Source organism: Scyliorhinus torazame, chromosome 17 (genome assembly GCF_047496885.1).
Source record: "Scyliorhinus torazame isolate Kashiwa2021f chromosome 17, sScyTor2.1, whole genome shotgun sequence".
Lineage (NCBI taxonomy): Eukaryota > Metazoa > Chordata > Chondrichthyes > Carcharhiniformes > Scyliorhinidae > Scyliorhinus > Scyliorhinus torazame.
In genome coordinates this window covers 137,263,462-137,280,191 of record NC_092723.1, presented here as the reverse complement: position 1 = coordinate 137,280,191, position 16,730 = coordinate 137,263,462, and the positions used below count along the sequence as shown (strand labels likewise).

Sequence of the window (16,730 nt, the reverse complement as noted above, 5' to 3'; positions counted from 1 at the left end):
CATGCTGGATACCACCTTCAAAAGATGGAGGCGGGACGGGGGCACACTGATGGTTGGGGATTCTACGTAGGGCACAGACTGAAAACACTGGACGAACTGACGAGAAAGTGGAAACTAGCAAAAGGACAGGAAACGAGACACCTCCAAATAAAACACTTCCTCCGCAAAGAGACAGTAGGGTACCCCGGGGTCCCAGAAACCACACTAGTAGAGGTCCTTGTGCCTATGTAGGAAAATATACGGACAGAGCCCGGACTCCACTGGACAAGTCCACACAAAAATGGGAGTGTGAGACCACGGTGTTCTGATATTAGAGGTTGTACGGTAGAACCTGCACTACAGGTTCACCTGGGCCCCTGCATGCTAGCTCTGCCTGGGAGACAGGGTATAAATATGAGTGGCCTCCAGCTCGCAGCCATTTCACCAGCTGCTGTGGGAGGCCACACATCTGATACTAATAAAGCCTCAGTTTGGATTCAACTTCGTCTCCAGTCAAATTGATCGTGCCTCAATTTATTAGTATCAGATTCAGAAGATGGACTTCCGTATTAAACCAGATTGCCTACAGCTGGATCCACACGCAAGCAATGCCAGAAAGGACTTTCAGCACTGGCTAGCTTGTTTTGAAGCGTATATCAACGCGGCGCCGACCCCTGTTCCAGAGGCTTAGAAGATCCAGATCTTATTCTCCAGGCTCAGCTCCAAAGTCTTCCTGCTGATTCAGGAAGCGCCAAACTACGCCGAAGCCATGACTCGACTCAAGGACAATTACGAGCAGAAGATTCATTGTAAATTCAATGATAATCTATGATTAATCTAGGACAAAGGTTCAGCACAACATCGTGGGCCGAAGGGCCTGTTCTGTGCTGTATTTTCTAAGACAAACACGCTCTTCGCCAGGCACGCACTCGCAACTCGTGTTCAACTACCTGGTGAGTCCATCGAAGACTTCTGGAGGGCCCTAATCCCACTAGTTCGGCACTGTGACTGCCAGGATGTTACAGCTAAGGGAGCACTCTGATCTCCTTATGCGGGACTCTTTTGTGACGGGGATTGGATCCGATATTATCAGGCAGCGGCTCCTAGAAGGGGCCACGCGCGACCTTGCAGAGACTAAAACACTAGTGCTCTCCATGATGGTCGCCCTGCACAATGCCCTACGCCCCCAACCGCGTGGCCCACTCTTCCTCTGCTTCATGGGCCCCACACGCAGCCGCCACAGCGGGGGCGCTACCCACCCAATATGCCTGCGCTACGCGCCAGCCAGCGATCCCCGGGGGGCCCCAATGCTATTTCTGCAGCCAGCAAAAACACCTCCACCAACGCTGCCCGGCCCGCGCTGCCCTTTCTAAGGCCTGCGGGAAGAAGGGCCACTTCGCTGCGGTGCGCCAGGCCCGCTCAGCGGCCGCGGTCACCCCCATCCCCCCGCCACGGACAATGGTCACCGCCATCCTCCTCTCCTCCCAGGCCATGTGCGACCATTGGGCGCCGCCATCTTCTCCTCCGCACAACATGTGCATTTCATGGGCGCCGCCATCTTGCTCCTACCCTGCAACGTGCGTTCCATGGGCGCCGCCATTTTGTAACCCCCAGGATCTCCGGGTGCCGCCATCTTGTCCACCCCGCAGCACATGGACACCAACGGCATTCCAGGACCTCAACTCAACGGCCGCCTCACTACCCGACGATGAACCACGGCTCGCCTCCATGGCACTCGACCAGTCTCGACCACATGGCCTGGCCAACGCATCCGCCAGCGTGAAAGTCAACGGCCATGTGACCTCCTGCCTACTGGACTCTGGGAGCACAGAGAGCTTTGTACACCCAAATACGGTAAGGCGCTGCTCCCTTAAGATACACCCTACCATTCAAAATATCTTCCTGGCCTCTGGACCCCATCGCGGAGCGATCCGGGGGTACTGCACGGTCACGCTCAAGGGCATAGAATTCCACAGCTTTCACCTCTACCTCCTCCCTAACCTCTGCGCTGCACTTATCCTTGGCCTGGACTTCCAGTGCAACCTCCGGAGCCTGCCCCTTAAATTCGGCGGACCCTTACCACCTCTCACTGTGTGCGGCCTCGCGACCCTAAAGGTCGATCCTTCTTCACTCTTTGCCAATCTAACTCCAGATTGCAAACCCGTCGCCACCAGGAGCAGATGGTACAGCACCCAGGATAAGGCCTTCATCAGGTCCGAGGTCCAGCGGTTGCTTCAGGAAGGCATCAGAGGCCAGCAACAGACCCTGGAGAGCTCAAGTGGTAGTGGTTAAATCTGGGGAGAAAAACCGAATGGTCGTGGACTCCAGCCAGACCATCAACAGGTACACGCAGCTCGACACGTACCCACTCCCACACATATCTGAAATGGTTAACCAGGTTGCACAGTGCCGGGTCTTCTCAACGGTGGACCTGAAATCCACTTACCACCAGCTCCCCATCCGTAAATCGTCCATCCACCGCCTTCGAGGCAGACGGCCGGCTATATCACTTCCTTAGGGTCCCCCTTTGGCGTCACCAAAGGGAGATGGACCGAATGGCCGACCGGTATGGTTTGCGGGCCACGTTTCCGAACCTAGACAATGTGACCATCTGCGGCCATGACCAGCAGGACCACGACGCCAACGTCGCTAAATTTCTTCGCACCGCCACTCTCCTCAACCTCACGTATAACAAGGAGGAGTGTGTGTTCCGCACAAACTGCCTAGCCATCCTCGGCTACGTGGTCCAGAACAGAGGTCTGGGGCCCGATCCCGACCGCATGCGCCCCCTCATATGGAGCTTCCCCTCCCCCACTGCCCCAAGACCCTCAAACATAGCCTGGGGTTCTTCTCATATTACACGCAGTGGGTCCCAAACTATGCGGACAAGGCCTGCCCACTCACTTCCCCCTGACGACCAAGGCCCAACAGGCCTTCGCCCGGATCAGAGCTGATATTGCCAAAGCGGGAATGCACGCTGTAGACGAAACACTTCCCTTCCAAGTAGAAAGCGACGCATTGGACGTCGCCCTTGCCGCCACCCTCAACCAGGCAGGCAGGCCCGTGGCATTCTTTACCCGCAGCCTCCATGCCTCTGAAATTCGCACTCGTCCATCGAAAAAGAGGCCCAGTCTATCGTTGAGGCTGTGCGACATTGGAGGCATTACCTGGCCGGCAGGAGATTTACTCTCCTCACTGACCAACGGTCGGTAGCCTTAATGATCAACACACAGCGGGGCAAGATCAAAAATGATAAAATCTTGCGGTGGAGAATCGAGCTCTCCACCTATAATTACGAGATTAAGTATCGCCCTGGCAAACTCAACGAGCCCCCAGACACCCTATCCTAAGGTGCATGTGCCAGCACACAGGTAGACCGACTCCGGACCCTGCACGACAGCCTTTGTCACCCAAGGGCCACTCGGTTGTACCATTTCATTACGGCGCAAAATTTGCCCTTCTCCGTCGAGGAAGTAAGGACAATCACCAGGGACTGCCAGGTCTGTGCAGAGTGCAAGCCGCGTGTGCCTGGTGAAGGCCTCCCGCCCCTTTGGAAGCCTCAACGTGGATTTCAAAGGCCCCCTCCCCTCCACCGATCGACACACACATTTCCTCAGTGTGATCGATGAATACTCCCGGTTTCCCTTCGCCATCCCAGGCCCCGACATGACGTCTGCCACCGTCATTAAAGCCCTTAATTCTATCTTCACCCTGTTCGGTTTCCCCGCCTACATCCAGTGACAGGGGATCCTCATTCATGAGTGATGAGCTGCGTCAGTTCCTGCTCAGCAGGGGCATCGCCTCCAGCAGAACGACGAGCTTCTCCCCCCGGGGAAACAGACAGGTAGAAAGGGAGAATGGGACGGTATGGAGGGCCGTTCAGCTGGCCCTGCGGTCCAGAAATCTCCCGGCCTCCCACTGGCAAGAGGTCCTTCTTTGTGCACTACATTCCATTTGTTCATTACTCTGCACTGCCACTAACAGTACACCACATGAACGTCTTTTTGCCTTCCCCAGGAAGTCCACATCTGGGGTATCGCTCCCAACTTGGCTTACAGGTCCGGGAACCGTGCTTCTCCGTAAACATGTGTGGCTCCACAAGGCAGATCAGTTGGAGGAGAGGGTGCACCTACTCCACGCAAACCCACAGTACGCCTACGTGGCGTACCCTGATGGCCGCCAGGGTACCATCTCCCTCAGGGACCTGGCACCAATAGGTTCCACCCCCACACCACCCCCGTCGACCTGGCGCCACCCTCCCCTCCCCTGTCCATCCTCCCCCTGCCCACGCCCGTCGACAAAGAGGATTTTGGCACGCTCCCGGAGCCAACTTCGACCACGACAGCGCCAACATCGCCGTCACCACTTCACCGATCTCAAAGGACTATCAAGGCACCGGACCGGCTGAACCCCTGACCGGCTGCCGGATGCCAAGAGACATTTTTTTTGCTGCTCTGTAAATATTTCTAATTGTATATAGTTATCCACCAACCCCACCGGACTCAATTTTAACAGGGGGTGAATGTGGTAAACCACTGTGTTCTGATATTAGAGGTTGTACAGTAGAACCTGCACTACAGGTTCACCTGTGGCCCCTGCATGCTAGCTCCGCACAGAAGGTGGGGTATAAATATGCGTGGCCTCCAGCTCGCAGCCATTTCGCCAGCTGCTGTGGGAGGCCACACATCGGATACTAATAAAGCCTCAGTTTGGATTCAACTTAGTCTACAGTCAAATTGATCGTGCCTCAGGGAAGACGAACTGGGGACAGAGGTAGGGCGAGGACTCTGGAGCGAAGCACTGAGCAGGGCTAACTCCACCTCCTCCTGTGCAAGGCTAAAAATGCAGCTCAAAGTGGTGCACAGAGCGCACCTGACCAGAACCTGAATGAGCAGGTTCTTCCCGGCGGTGGAGGACAAATGTGAATGGTGTCAAAGGGGCCCGGCCAACCACACCCACATGTTTTGGGCTTGTCCCAAACTTCCTGCGTTCTCGGCAACCTTTTTCGAGGCAATGTCCAAGGTTATGAGGGCGAGAGTGAAGTCGTGCCCAAGAGGGGCAATCTTCAGAGTATCAGAGCAGCCAGAGATACACATGGGGAAGGGGGCCCAGAAGGCACCCCCTTTTTCATTTTTTTCTCCATTCGGTCCAGAAAATAAAAGAAAAGCACAGGCGAAGTCGGTTGGGGGGGGGGGGGGGGGGTGCGTGTAGCATAGTGTGGCTTTGGCTTTGTATGCTGATGGGCTGTTGCTATGCATCTCTTACCTGGGTTCTTCACTGGGAGATATAAATGGGATTGCTTAAGAGATTTGGGGCTTTTTCAGGCTAAAAGTTAAATTTGTGATAAAGAGAGTGTTTTGTGGTGTCTTCTCCAGGGGCGGGAGTTGACATTTGGGGTGGCAATAACCCATTTTAGGTATTTGGGAGTGCAGGTGGTTTGGGACTGGGCTCGGCTCTGTAAGATTGAACTTTACGAGTCTGGCAGCCAGGGTCAAGGCGGATCTATTGAGGTGGGATAGTCGTCCCCTATTGTTGGTAGGTCGTGTGCAGGCAGTTAAGATGAACATTTTGCCACGGTTTTTATTTTATTTCAGTGCTTACCGGTCTTTTTGCTGAACGTTTTTTATGGGGTTGGATGGGTTGGTTTTGTGGTTTGTGTGGATAGGGAAGGATTAGGAGGACGGTACCTCAGAGGGCGACAGTCAGGGGGCTTGACCCTTCCGAACCTGTACTACTATTATTGTGCGGCGACGGTGCAGGGTTGGAGCAGGGAGACAGAGGCTTTGTGGGGGAGGATGGCAGGCTCTTGCAAGGGGTCGGTGTTGCAGGCGCTGGCAACAGTGCTGCTCCCATTTGCCCCAGGGACGTTCTGGAGCAGTCCTGTGGTGGCGGCCACTCTAAAAATATGGATGCAATTTGGGCAGCACTTTAGGTTTGGGGCGGGATCGAAGTTGATGCTGATCCAGGGAACCATGGGTTTGAGCCAGGGTGGATGGATGCGAGGCGCAAGGGGTGATGGAGCTGAAGGACTTGTTTTTGGAAGGGTGGTTTGCTAATTTGGAAGTGTTGGGGATGAAGTTTGGGGTCCCATGTAGGCGCAGGATTTAATGAAAAAGGTTTATTTGATCTTTCCAGTGGCACCACCCTCCTCATTGCTCGAGTGGGTATTGTCAGTGATGGGGTTGGAGGGAGGGGTCAACTCGGCAATCTATGGGTGGATTTGAGGAGGATAAGGCATCTCTGGAGGGGGTTAAGGCCAAGGGGGAGCAGGAGCTGTTTGAGGGGGTGGAAGATACTTGTCAGCAGTGTGGGAGGGGCCGAGCCAATCATGTTCTGGTCATGCCCAAAAGTGGAAAAATTTTGGAGGCTGTTCTTCAGCACCATGTCGCCGATCGTGCATGTCGATTTAGAGCCCAATCTCCTGGGGGCCATACCGGGGTGTCAAAATTGCCGGAGTTGCGGACGTAAGCGGGGGCAGACTTCGCCTCATGGATCACTTGCAGGTTCTGTTGGGGTGGAGGTCAGCTTCTCCACGCTGTGCCCAAGTGTGGCTGGGGGATTAAATGGAGTTCTTGCACTTAGAAAAGGTGAAATTCGGGCAGCACGGTGGCGCAGTGGTTAGCACTGTTGCCTCACGGCACCGAGGTCCCAGGTTCGATCCCAGCTCTGGGTCACTATCCATGTGGAGTTTGCACATTCTCCCCGTGTTTGCAGGGGTTTTGCCCACAACCCAGAGATGTGCAGAGTAGACGGATTGGCCACACTAAATTGCCCCTTAATTGGAAAAAATTAATTGTGTACTCTAAATTTATAGAAAAAAAAATAAATGGTGAAATTCACTCGGGCGAGTAAGGGGTTCCGTAAAAGATGTGGCCTGTTTATACTATATTTTGGGGAGCTGATTGCCGTCAGCTGCCAAGGGGAGGGGAGAGGGCAGGTTTGGCATTGTGTTGGGTTTATTTTCTTTTGCAACGTTGTGTTCTAAATGTTAAAATTTGAAGAAATATGTTTTTTTTCAAATCTGCACCTCAGGCTGAAGATGGTTACAAATGTTTCAACAGACACTTTCCCATCATGGAGGATAAGGATGTTTGTAGGGCCTCTTGCTCTGGTTAGTGGTTTAATAATGTACTACCATTCATGACTGGATACAGCAGGACCAGCTGGGCTTTGACCCGATACGTTGGTTGTTGGGTGCCCTCTCTTATTTGCCCAAATAACTATTAGCACACTAAAGTAAGTCCAAAATTGGTTAGGTATAGATAAAGAAAATCTTTCAGTCCACCTGATCTACTCTTTCACGTTCCCAGCACAACATTCTATCATGTCTGGATAGGTTTTTCTACAACTGGCTCACAGGCATGGCACAACTTAACAGCCTTGCTCACTGCATTAACAAAGATTCATTTTTTCTTGATGATAATCCTTACTGAAAGATGTTCCCTGGGCCAGAAGTGTGAAATTTTATCCACAAATCCAGACTCCGACTTTCAGCTGTACGACCAATTTAGCAACGGGAATTCATTTTTATTTAAGCAAATACTCATCTGCTGATGAATTCTACACAAGAACAAAAACAGAAAATACTGGACAATCTCAGCAGGCCTGACAGCATCTGGGGAGAGAGAAGGGAGCTAACATTTTGGGTATGGATGACTCTTGTCAAAGTCATCCAGACTCAAACGCCATCTCCCTTTTCTCTCCAGATGCTGTCAGAACTGCCAAGATAGTCCAGTATTTTCTGTTTTTGTTTCAGATTCCAGCATGTGCAGTAATTTGCCTTAATTCTAATCAATATATTAATTTCCTTCATCAATGTCACATTTTATAACAAAGTTTAGATTTAGCTGTGCAGTTAGCTTGAAAGCAGTACAGGAAATAGTCAGCTCTGGTGGCAATTTGGCTCAGTAGATAGCATGTCAGGAGACTGAAGAATAATCTCAGGACATCATATGGTTAGACTGCAAGTGTAACATTGAAAGTGTGCTGCATTACCAGCAGTGCAGTCATTTGGGTGAGCTGGTGAAAGTGCAGTGATTCTGGTGCTATCCTCTCTGGTATCTGTTAAAGATCTCACAGCATCGCTTGAAAGAGAACAGGAAGTTCTCCGTGAAGTCTCAATTAACATTACCAAACAATGGTTATTTATCTCACTGCTGTTTGTGCAATAGGCTGTTATGTGTGTACATAACAGTTACTGCACTTCAAAAAATAACTTCTTATCCGTGATGATTTGGAGGCTTTTCGGGGATTTGAAAAGGAGTTTCATTAATGAAACTTATTAATCCTAAAATAATGACTTGCAGTGTTAAAATGGACAGCGGCCTGAATTTTAAACCCAATATAAAATTGGACACTAAATTAAGAATTGGACATTGATGTGTTGGGTGTTCTGGATCACAAACAGGTCACCAACACTGGAAGTGGTGCAACTCTATTTTATTATAAGGTTAACTATATTAACATACTTGAACTGTGGGTAAATGCGATACGAGCTTTAACTGTTGACCCTTGCCTAGTCCTAACCAGGTGATGCACTCAGCACATGGTGAATGTCTGTGTTGCAGGTGTGAGCTGTGCTCTGAGCTGGCTGCTACTAGAATGAGCGGGAACTCTCCTGTCCCCTGTCTTTATAGTGCGTGTGCTCTCACTGGTGATTGGTTGCGGTGTTGTGTATGCTGATTGGTCCCACTGCATGTCTATCAGTGTGTGCGTGTGTCTGCACCATAATATACTGGTGTATATTATGACAGACATTTTAAATTAAACCCACAGTCATCTCCAGGCAGGCCTGCTGGGATTTCGAACTTGGACAAGATCAGACGGCCAGGACATGTCTGGGCCTGCCCTGTCAACAACACATCAGGAGATAATTGGTCCTATTCATATGGATCGATCGTTTTGGGTTCCTAGATAGAGCTAGACATCCTGACACCCAGTTCTCCCACCATTACCATATATGGAGTAAGGTTACATGCAAACAATACACCTAGAAACGGATCCCTGGGGGTGAGTTCCTGGTGTGCTGCAATCGGCTACACCATTGCGTATTACAATCCCACCCAGAGACATAATTGGCTATGGGGAAAGGTGCAAAGAGGGGGATAAAGGTCGATACCAGACCCTACCCAAAGAAGACTTGGCACAGAGGTTGCAGAGGGGATTGGATGACCGACCAGAGATGAAGGAAGCAACGTGCAACAAAGACAAACTCACACTGTCAACCTGCAAAGTCCTTCTTACTAACAGCATTGGGAGGGGGGGGTGGGGGGTTGTACAAAAATTGGGAGTGCTGTCCCAATGACAGTCATACTCACGGAATCATACCCGAATGACAAGGTTCCAGACACCATCATCCCCATCCCTGGGTATGTTCTGTTCCATTGTCAGGTAAAAATCTACATTGCCATAGTCCCAAATGACCATAGGCTACCTTTTCCTCTTTTGGGAGGGGGAAAAGAGATTTGACTGGTGATGGTGATTTAACCCAAGGATCACCACACCTCAAGCGAGGGGTAAGGTTGAGAAGGCAGGCATTCAGGAGTAGTCTCAACTGGTATGGAATTGGACCTATGCTGCTAGCGTTGCTCTGCACCATGGCCCAGCTGCCTAGCCTACCGCGCTGACCCAGCAGAGGTGGAAGCACAGTGGTTACATAGTGGGGAGGCAGTTGCGCTGGAAATCCTCAACATCGAAGTCTCATGGCATCAGGTCAAATATGGGCAAGGAAAGCTCCTGCTGATTATCACCTCGGGATGGGGGGGGGGGGGGGGAAAGAGAGAGAAGAGACTCTCCGCTGGTTGGAGTCATATCTGGCACCAAGGTGTTGTGGTTGCTGGCAGTCAATCATCTCAGTTCCAGGACATCACTGCAGCAGTCCCGACTATCTTTCCACCATAGGTCAGAAAAGGGGATGTTCGTTGATGTTGCACCAGCACCATTTGTAACTCCTCAGATACTGAAGCAGTCTATGTCCAAATGCCACAAGTCATAGACAATATCTAGGCTTGGCTGATAAGTGGCAAGTAACATTCGCACCACACAAGTGCCAAGCAATGACCATCTCCAAGAAGAGAGAATCTAACCATTGCCCCTTGACATTCAATGACATTACCATCACTCAATCCTCAACTATCAACATTCTGCGGGTTACTATTGACCAGAAACTGAACTGGACTAGTCATATAAATACAATGGCTACAAGAGCAGATCAGAGGCTAGGAATCCTGCAGTGAGTAACTCACCTCCCGATTCCCCAAAGCCTGTCCAATATCTACAAGACACAAGTCAGGAGTGTGATGGAATACTCTCCACTTGTCTGGATGAGTGCAGCTTCCTCACTGAAGTAGTTAGACACCATTGAGGCCAAAGTAGCACATTTGATTGGCACCCCATTCACAAACATTTACTCCCTCCACCACCAACGCACAAGGGCAGTGCGTATCATGTACAAGATGCACTGCAGGAACTCACCAAGCTGCCAAACCATCTAGAAGGACAAAGGCAGCAAACAGATGCAAATACCACTACCTGGAAGTTCCCCTACAAGCCACCCACCATCGCGACTTGGAAATTTATTGCCATTCTTTCACTGTCCCTGGGTCAAATTCCTGGACATCCCAAACAGCACTGTGGGAGTTCCTAAATCACATGGACTGCAGCAGTTAAAGGCAGCAGCTCATTGCCACCTTTTCAAGGGAAATAAGGATGGGCATTAAATGTGCGGCCATGCCCACAGCCAGGAATGAGTAAAAAACAATGGGATAAATGCATTTGGTCACAGATCAACTATGATTTCATTGAATGGTCGGCGAGGCTCAAAGGGCTGAATGTTTCTTAAATACAGTATGGCAAAACTGTTAAATCAGAACGAGCAACTAGTCTAACTCATCTCCATTCGCTTTTCATAATACATGTAACAAGACTAGTCTTTTGAAATATCATTCTACACATATTAGCCCATATTTGATTAATATACAGCTCCGCCTTCAACACCATCATCCCAACAAGACTAATAACCAAACCCCGCAACCTTGGACTTGACCCCTCCCTTTGCAGCTGAGTCCTCGACTTCCTCACCAACAGACCACAATCTGTCAGGATAGGTAACAGCACCTACTCCACAATAGTCCTCAACACCGAGGCCCCGCAAGGATGTGTACTCAGCCCTCTCCTGTACTCCCTATACACTCACAACTGTGCGGCAAGATTCAACTCCAATTTAATCTATAACTCTGCAGATGATACGACTGTGGTGGGTCGTATCTCAAACAACGACTGATCAGACTACTGAAGGGAGATAAATCACTTGGTTGCAGTGTACCGAAAACAACCTCTCACTAAATGTTGGAAAGACCAAGGAACTGATCATTGACTTCAGGAAGTGTAGTATGACCCACCCCTCCCCCTCTCTACATCAATGGCTCCGAAGTGGAGATGGTCGATAGCTTTCCTGGGGGGTCACCATCACCAACAGTCTGTCCTGGTCCATTTACATTGATGCAACAGTCAAGAAAGCCCAACAACGTCTCCACTTCCTACGGAAGCTAAAGAAATTGGGCATGACTGCATCAACAGTCACAAACTTCTACTGATGTGCCATAGAGAGCATCCTATCCGGCTTCATTACAGTTTGGTATGGCAACTGCTTGGCCCAAGATCACAAGAAACTGCAGAGTGTGGTGAACTCAGCCCAGCGCAGCACACAAGCTTGCCATCCTCCCATTGATTCGGTCTACACCTCCCGCTGTCTCAGGAAGGCAGACAGCATTGTCAGAGATCGCTCACACCCAGGCTTTGCCCTCTTCCAGACCTTTCCATCAGGCAGAAGATACAGACGTCTGAAGACCCGCACATTCAGACATAGGAACAGCTTCTTCCCCACAACTACTATACTCCTCAATGACTGTCCCTTGGACTGATCTCTTCCCTGTAAGAACACTATTCACGACACCCTATGCTGGTCTTGTTTGGCCCTTGTTCTGCACTGTAACCGATCACTATTCGTTGATGTGCCATTTGTAAATGTACTCTGTGGATTATTCTTTTGCCTACTATGTACGTACTGTGTACGGTCCCTTGGCCGCAGAAAAATACTTTTCACTGTACTTGTGACAATAAATATCAATCAATATCAATGTCAAAAAAAAAGAGGTGGAGAGAATCCGGGACTATAGGCCAGTTAGCCAGACATAGTAGGGAAAATGCTGAAACCTTTTATTGCGGACGTGATAACAGAGCATTGAGAATAACAACACGATTGGGCAGAGTCAACATTAATTTACTGAAGAAAGATGATATTTGACAAACCTGTTAGCGTTTTTTTATTTTATAATTAGCAGGGCCGATAGTATATTGGACTTTCAAAAATTACTCGCTAATATGCTAATAGGTTTTATTACACAAAATTAGGGTTCCCGGTATGAGGGGTTAATATATTTGAATAGATTGAGGGCTGGTTAAAAAGATAATAACTGATTCAGGATAAATAGCTGTAAGTTGTGCCATGCCAGTGAGTCAATTACAGAAACACCTGTCAGGACAAGACAGGATATTGTACTGGTAACATGAAAGGATAATCAGATGGACCATAAGGCCTCCCTTATCTATAATTCAGCATTTATGGACTTACTTTTGTGCATCAGTGACTATTTGGGCAGGTACAGTGCAAGAGGAGGGACATCCCACAGCCAAATTTTCAGGTTAGTAGGCTGTAACAAGTGAAGTACTGCAAGGATCGGTGCTTTAGCCTCAGCTGTTTACAATCTATATCAATTACTTAGATGAAGAAACGGAATGCAATGCAATATAGAGTTTTCTGATGATACAGAGTTGGTGGGAAAGCAAGCTGTGAGGAGAATGCAAAGAGCTTGCAAAGGAATTTAAGTGAGTGGGCAAGAACATGACAGGTGCAACATAAAATGTGGGAAGTATAGAATTATGAATTTTAAATGAGAATAAAAACAGAATGTTATTCAAGTGGTAGGAGACAGGGATATGTCGGTATTCAAAGGGATCTGTATGTCATTGCACACTGATCACAGAAAGTTAACATGAAGGTACAGCAAGCAATTAAGAAAGCAAATGGTATGTTATCCTATACTGCTTATGGATTGGAGCACAAGAGTCCAAACGTCTTACTGCAATTTTATAGGGCATTTGTGAAAGAACATTTGGCGTACCATTTATAGTTTTCTCTCTCGGAAGGCTAAATAATAATAAATCGCTTATTGTGACAAGTAGGCTTCAATGAAGTTACTGTGAAAAGCCTCTAGTCACCACATTCCGGCGCCTGTTTGGGGAGGCCGGTACGGGAATTGAACCCGCGCTGTTGCCTTGTACTGCATTACACGCCAGCTGTTTAGCCCACTGTGCTATACTTGCTTTGGAGGGAGTGCAACAAAGTTTCACTGGACTGATTCCTTGGATGAGGGGACTGTTTTATAGACTAAACTTATATTCCCTAGAAATATAAGATTGAAAGGCAATCCAATTAAACATGCCTCTTAGATCAGGTAGATTCTCAGAGGATCTTTCCCTTGTTTGGGGAATCTAGAACGAGGGATCATAGACTCAGAATAATGAGTTTACCATTTAGGAATCAGATGAAAATTTCTTGACTACCAGGGTTATGAATCTTTGGGATTCTTTACTCCAGGAGGCTGTGGGCACTCAGTCATTGAGCGTACTAAGGACAGAGATTGATAGATGTTTGGAAACTAAAGCAGATGGGAACAGCGCAGGTATGTTGAGTTGAAGCAGAAGATCAACTATTATACTGAACAACATAGCAGGTGCAAAGGGCCAAAAGGCCTATGCCTGTACCAACTTATGTTTTTATATTCTTGCTCTGAAGAATTATTTAATAACGTGAATAACAAGAAATTTCAAAACAGCAGAATTTTGTTGCTCATTACCAACTTCACGAGTGAAAATAAAACTCCCAGAGGTTTGTGGCCAGAGGGAATTACAAATTGCAATTTGATCCATTCTATTTTGGAGTTCTAAAGGGATTAAAATGTCAATATTTTATAAACAAGAACACACCACGTCTGTTCACACAGAGTCTGTGAAGCATATACAAATGAATAGCACCATGACATCACTCACTCACAGTCAGAATTAGCCTAAACAGATGGAGAAATCTCCTGCAGAAAGAGTATAAATTTCAGCACAAGAAAAAAGGTGTAATCTTTCTTTACCGAGTATAATTCCCCTTCCCTCTATCATCTTGATGATGGCATGATTGGGAATTGATGTTAATCTAAAGTATTTGCCACCCGAGAAACAATGCAGTATACCTCCTCTGTAATGTCAGCCATGTTGATAACACTTTGATAGCATCTTGCCTCTGAGTCAGAAGGTTGCAGGTTTAAATTCCATTCCCAAGACTAGAATACAAAAATCCAGGCTGACACAAGTGCAGTACTGAGGGAGGTGCTGTCTTTTACACGAGATGTTAAACTGAAGCTCCACCAGCCCTCTCAATGGAATGTAAAGATGCTATGGCACTATTTTGAAGAGCGGGGGAGTTATCACCACAGTCCTAGCCAATACCTAGCCCTCAAACAACAGGACAGGGGCGGCATGGTGGCGCATTGGTTAACACTGCTGCTTCATGGCACCAGGGACCCGGATACGTTCTCTCATAAATCACCAGATGCTCAAAGTAATTCCAACATATATCGCAAACTCATCCTCACATTTTGAAGGAAAGTCCCTCCTCCCAGATGATGACCAAGTTGAAATTGTGACAGTTACACCTCAAAGGTCTCAGAAATACCTTCGGTTCATCTACATCAGTTGCCGTTCTGCTACTGAACATGTGCAGAGGGCTCTATTCTCAAGCCTCTTGCCAATTTCACTCTACCACAATGCTAGTTGACTCCCCATCTTTCCAGTACAGACCTCACCTGTGCCACCAACTGTACAGGGTCAACTTGATTTTCAAAAATGTCTTTAGAAAGTGTAGAGAAGAGCAGGGATCCAGTGTAATCTGTAGTGATGATTGCACACTCACCAACCATCTTGTCAGCCAAACTGGAAAGCTTCTCCCATAGAGTGGGAAAGCAGATAATGTGGGAAATAGATTTAAAGCCAAGGATATAGGAGCCAGCCAATTCTAGACACACGTGGGATGCGAGATGGTTATCTGTCCCTTAGTTAGCTGTGGACCCGTCCATATTCCATTACCAGCACCACCATCTAATGATGACACCCCTCTTCAGAACGTGAGGTACGAAACTAACTTCTCTATTTTTATGTATCAGGCACACTTGACGTTTCCGCTCAAAGACGGGAAAGGGTGGGGTTAAGAAATAGACTTTTGACAACCGTCCTCGCAAAAAAATGGTTGCACGTTGTTACAAAAAAAGAAAGTGAGGCGGTTCAACAACTGATATTTGTAAAATGGGCAGAAAGACAGTAAAGAAAAATTAAAACTGAAGGAACATTATAAGTGGATTCAACTTTCATAAAACACGCGCCAATATGAATTCGGAAGGAAGCATCACAACGGGAGAGGTACACAGACACTCGAGCGAGAAGGCTGCCTTATTAAGACTGTAACTAGGATAACTATGTTCAGATTAGGAGTCACTGAGGAACTGTCTTTTTTTTTTGCTTACACGCGGCTCCACCTGGCGGGTTCGGAAAATTGTCAAGTAAAGGACCCCCACCTGCATCCGGCTGATTAACGAAAATACAACACAATCTTCAGTTAATCTGTCTGCCAGTATGTACAAAGGTTTTGCACTTGATATTAAACAACCAAGGGACGTTCCGACACAGATATTACTTCAAAATTGATATCGATAAAACAGGTTACAGCAAATCGCCTAATGGCTACCATTTGAATTTATTAAGTTACTCAGATTTGTAATGCTGGAGTTCTCTCCATCTGAGCAAACTGCATCGCCGCTCAATCCTCACAAAGCATCACGTGAGCGCCGACTAAACTATTCGTGATTTTGGTGCAGATAGTGTCCCGAGGACAAAACTGCCCAAAAACACCAAGTTGACACTTAAGACACTGTTGCTACTGTACCCGAGGGAACGCCCACCTTGACATTGGAATCCCTGTTTCCCGAATCCCCTGTTAAAACAAACAGAAACCAAATTAATATTAGAAGCGATACATTTTAGGCATGATAATGCTATAATGTGGCAGCATCGAGACTGTGCTCTCACCAGATAAAGTCGGTGCAGTGGCTGCAGAATGTGGGCTGCTTGAAGAAGCGAGCGGTGAATTTGTGGTCCTTCACTTCGTGAACGTTTTTCTGCCTCAAAGCGCCTTTGCGGGCGAAGCGAACGGTGGTCTCCTCGCTCTCCATCGCATACACAGTATCGGACATCCTTCCAACGCCGAGACACTGCTCAATGGTCACAGCGACAATTAATCGCGAATCAACTCCTTGCTGGACTTCTCCGGCTTTTGGTGAGCCCACCGGTCAACGAACCAAGCGAACAGAAAGCTAGCAGCAGAGTGATGAGCTGAGGCTGCGCCTTCTCTACACAAACATACAACGTCAGCACGCCCCGCCTCTTCTAAATCGACCCACTTTCTATTCACATAACCATACCTAGCTACCATTTCTATCAACGGCACAACATCTGCATTCTTTACACGCTTTTATCTATTATATAAACCCCTAAATCACCACGAGAATAGCAGCTGAAGACCCGGCTCACAGCAAAGCGCTCAACAGGTTTGCTAATGTGGATAGTTGCTGGTGAGAAGTGGATTAGTCACA

The 16,730-nt window shown here is 48.1% G+C and overlaps 1 protein-coding gene across 2 annotated transcripts in view; it reads right to left on the bottom strand.

Annotated features, from left to right (window-relative positions):
* The window catches only part of LOC140394178 (protein kinase C beta type), a 532,929-nt gene extending 516,436 nt beyond the window's left edge, over positions 1–16,493 (bottom strand). Inside the window, exons 1-2 of one of the 2 annotated variants that reach the window (XM_072481132.1) lie at positions 16,168–16,493; positions 16,041–16,072 (exon numbers count right to left, since the gene is read on the bottom strand). In XM_072481132.1, coding sequence (XP_072337233.1) covers positions 16,041–16,072; positions 16,168–16,331 — 196 coding nt within the window. In that variant the 5' untranslated portion in view covers positions 16,332–16,493. The remainder of the gene's footprint in view (positions 1–16,040; positions 16,073–16,167) is intronic. The other variant, XM_072481130.1, reaches the window with a different exon arrangement.
* Between the last annotated feature and the right edge of the window lie 237 nt (positions 16,494–16,730).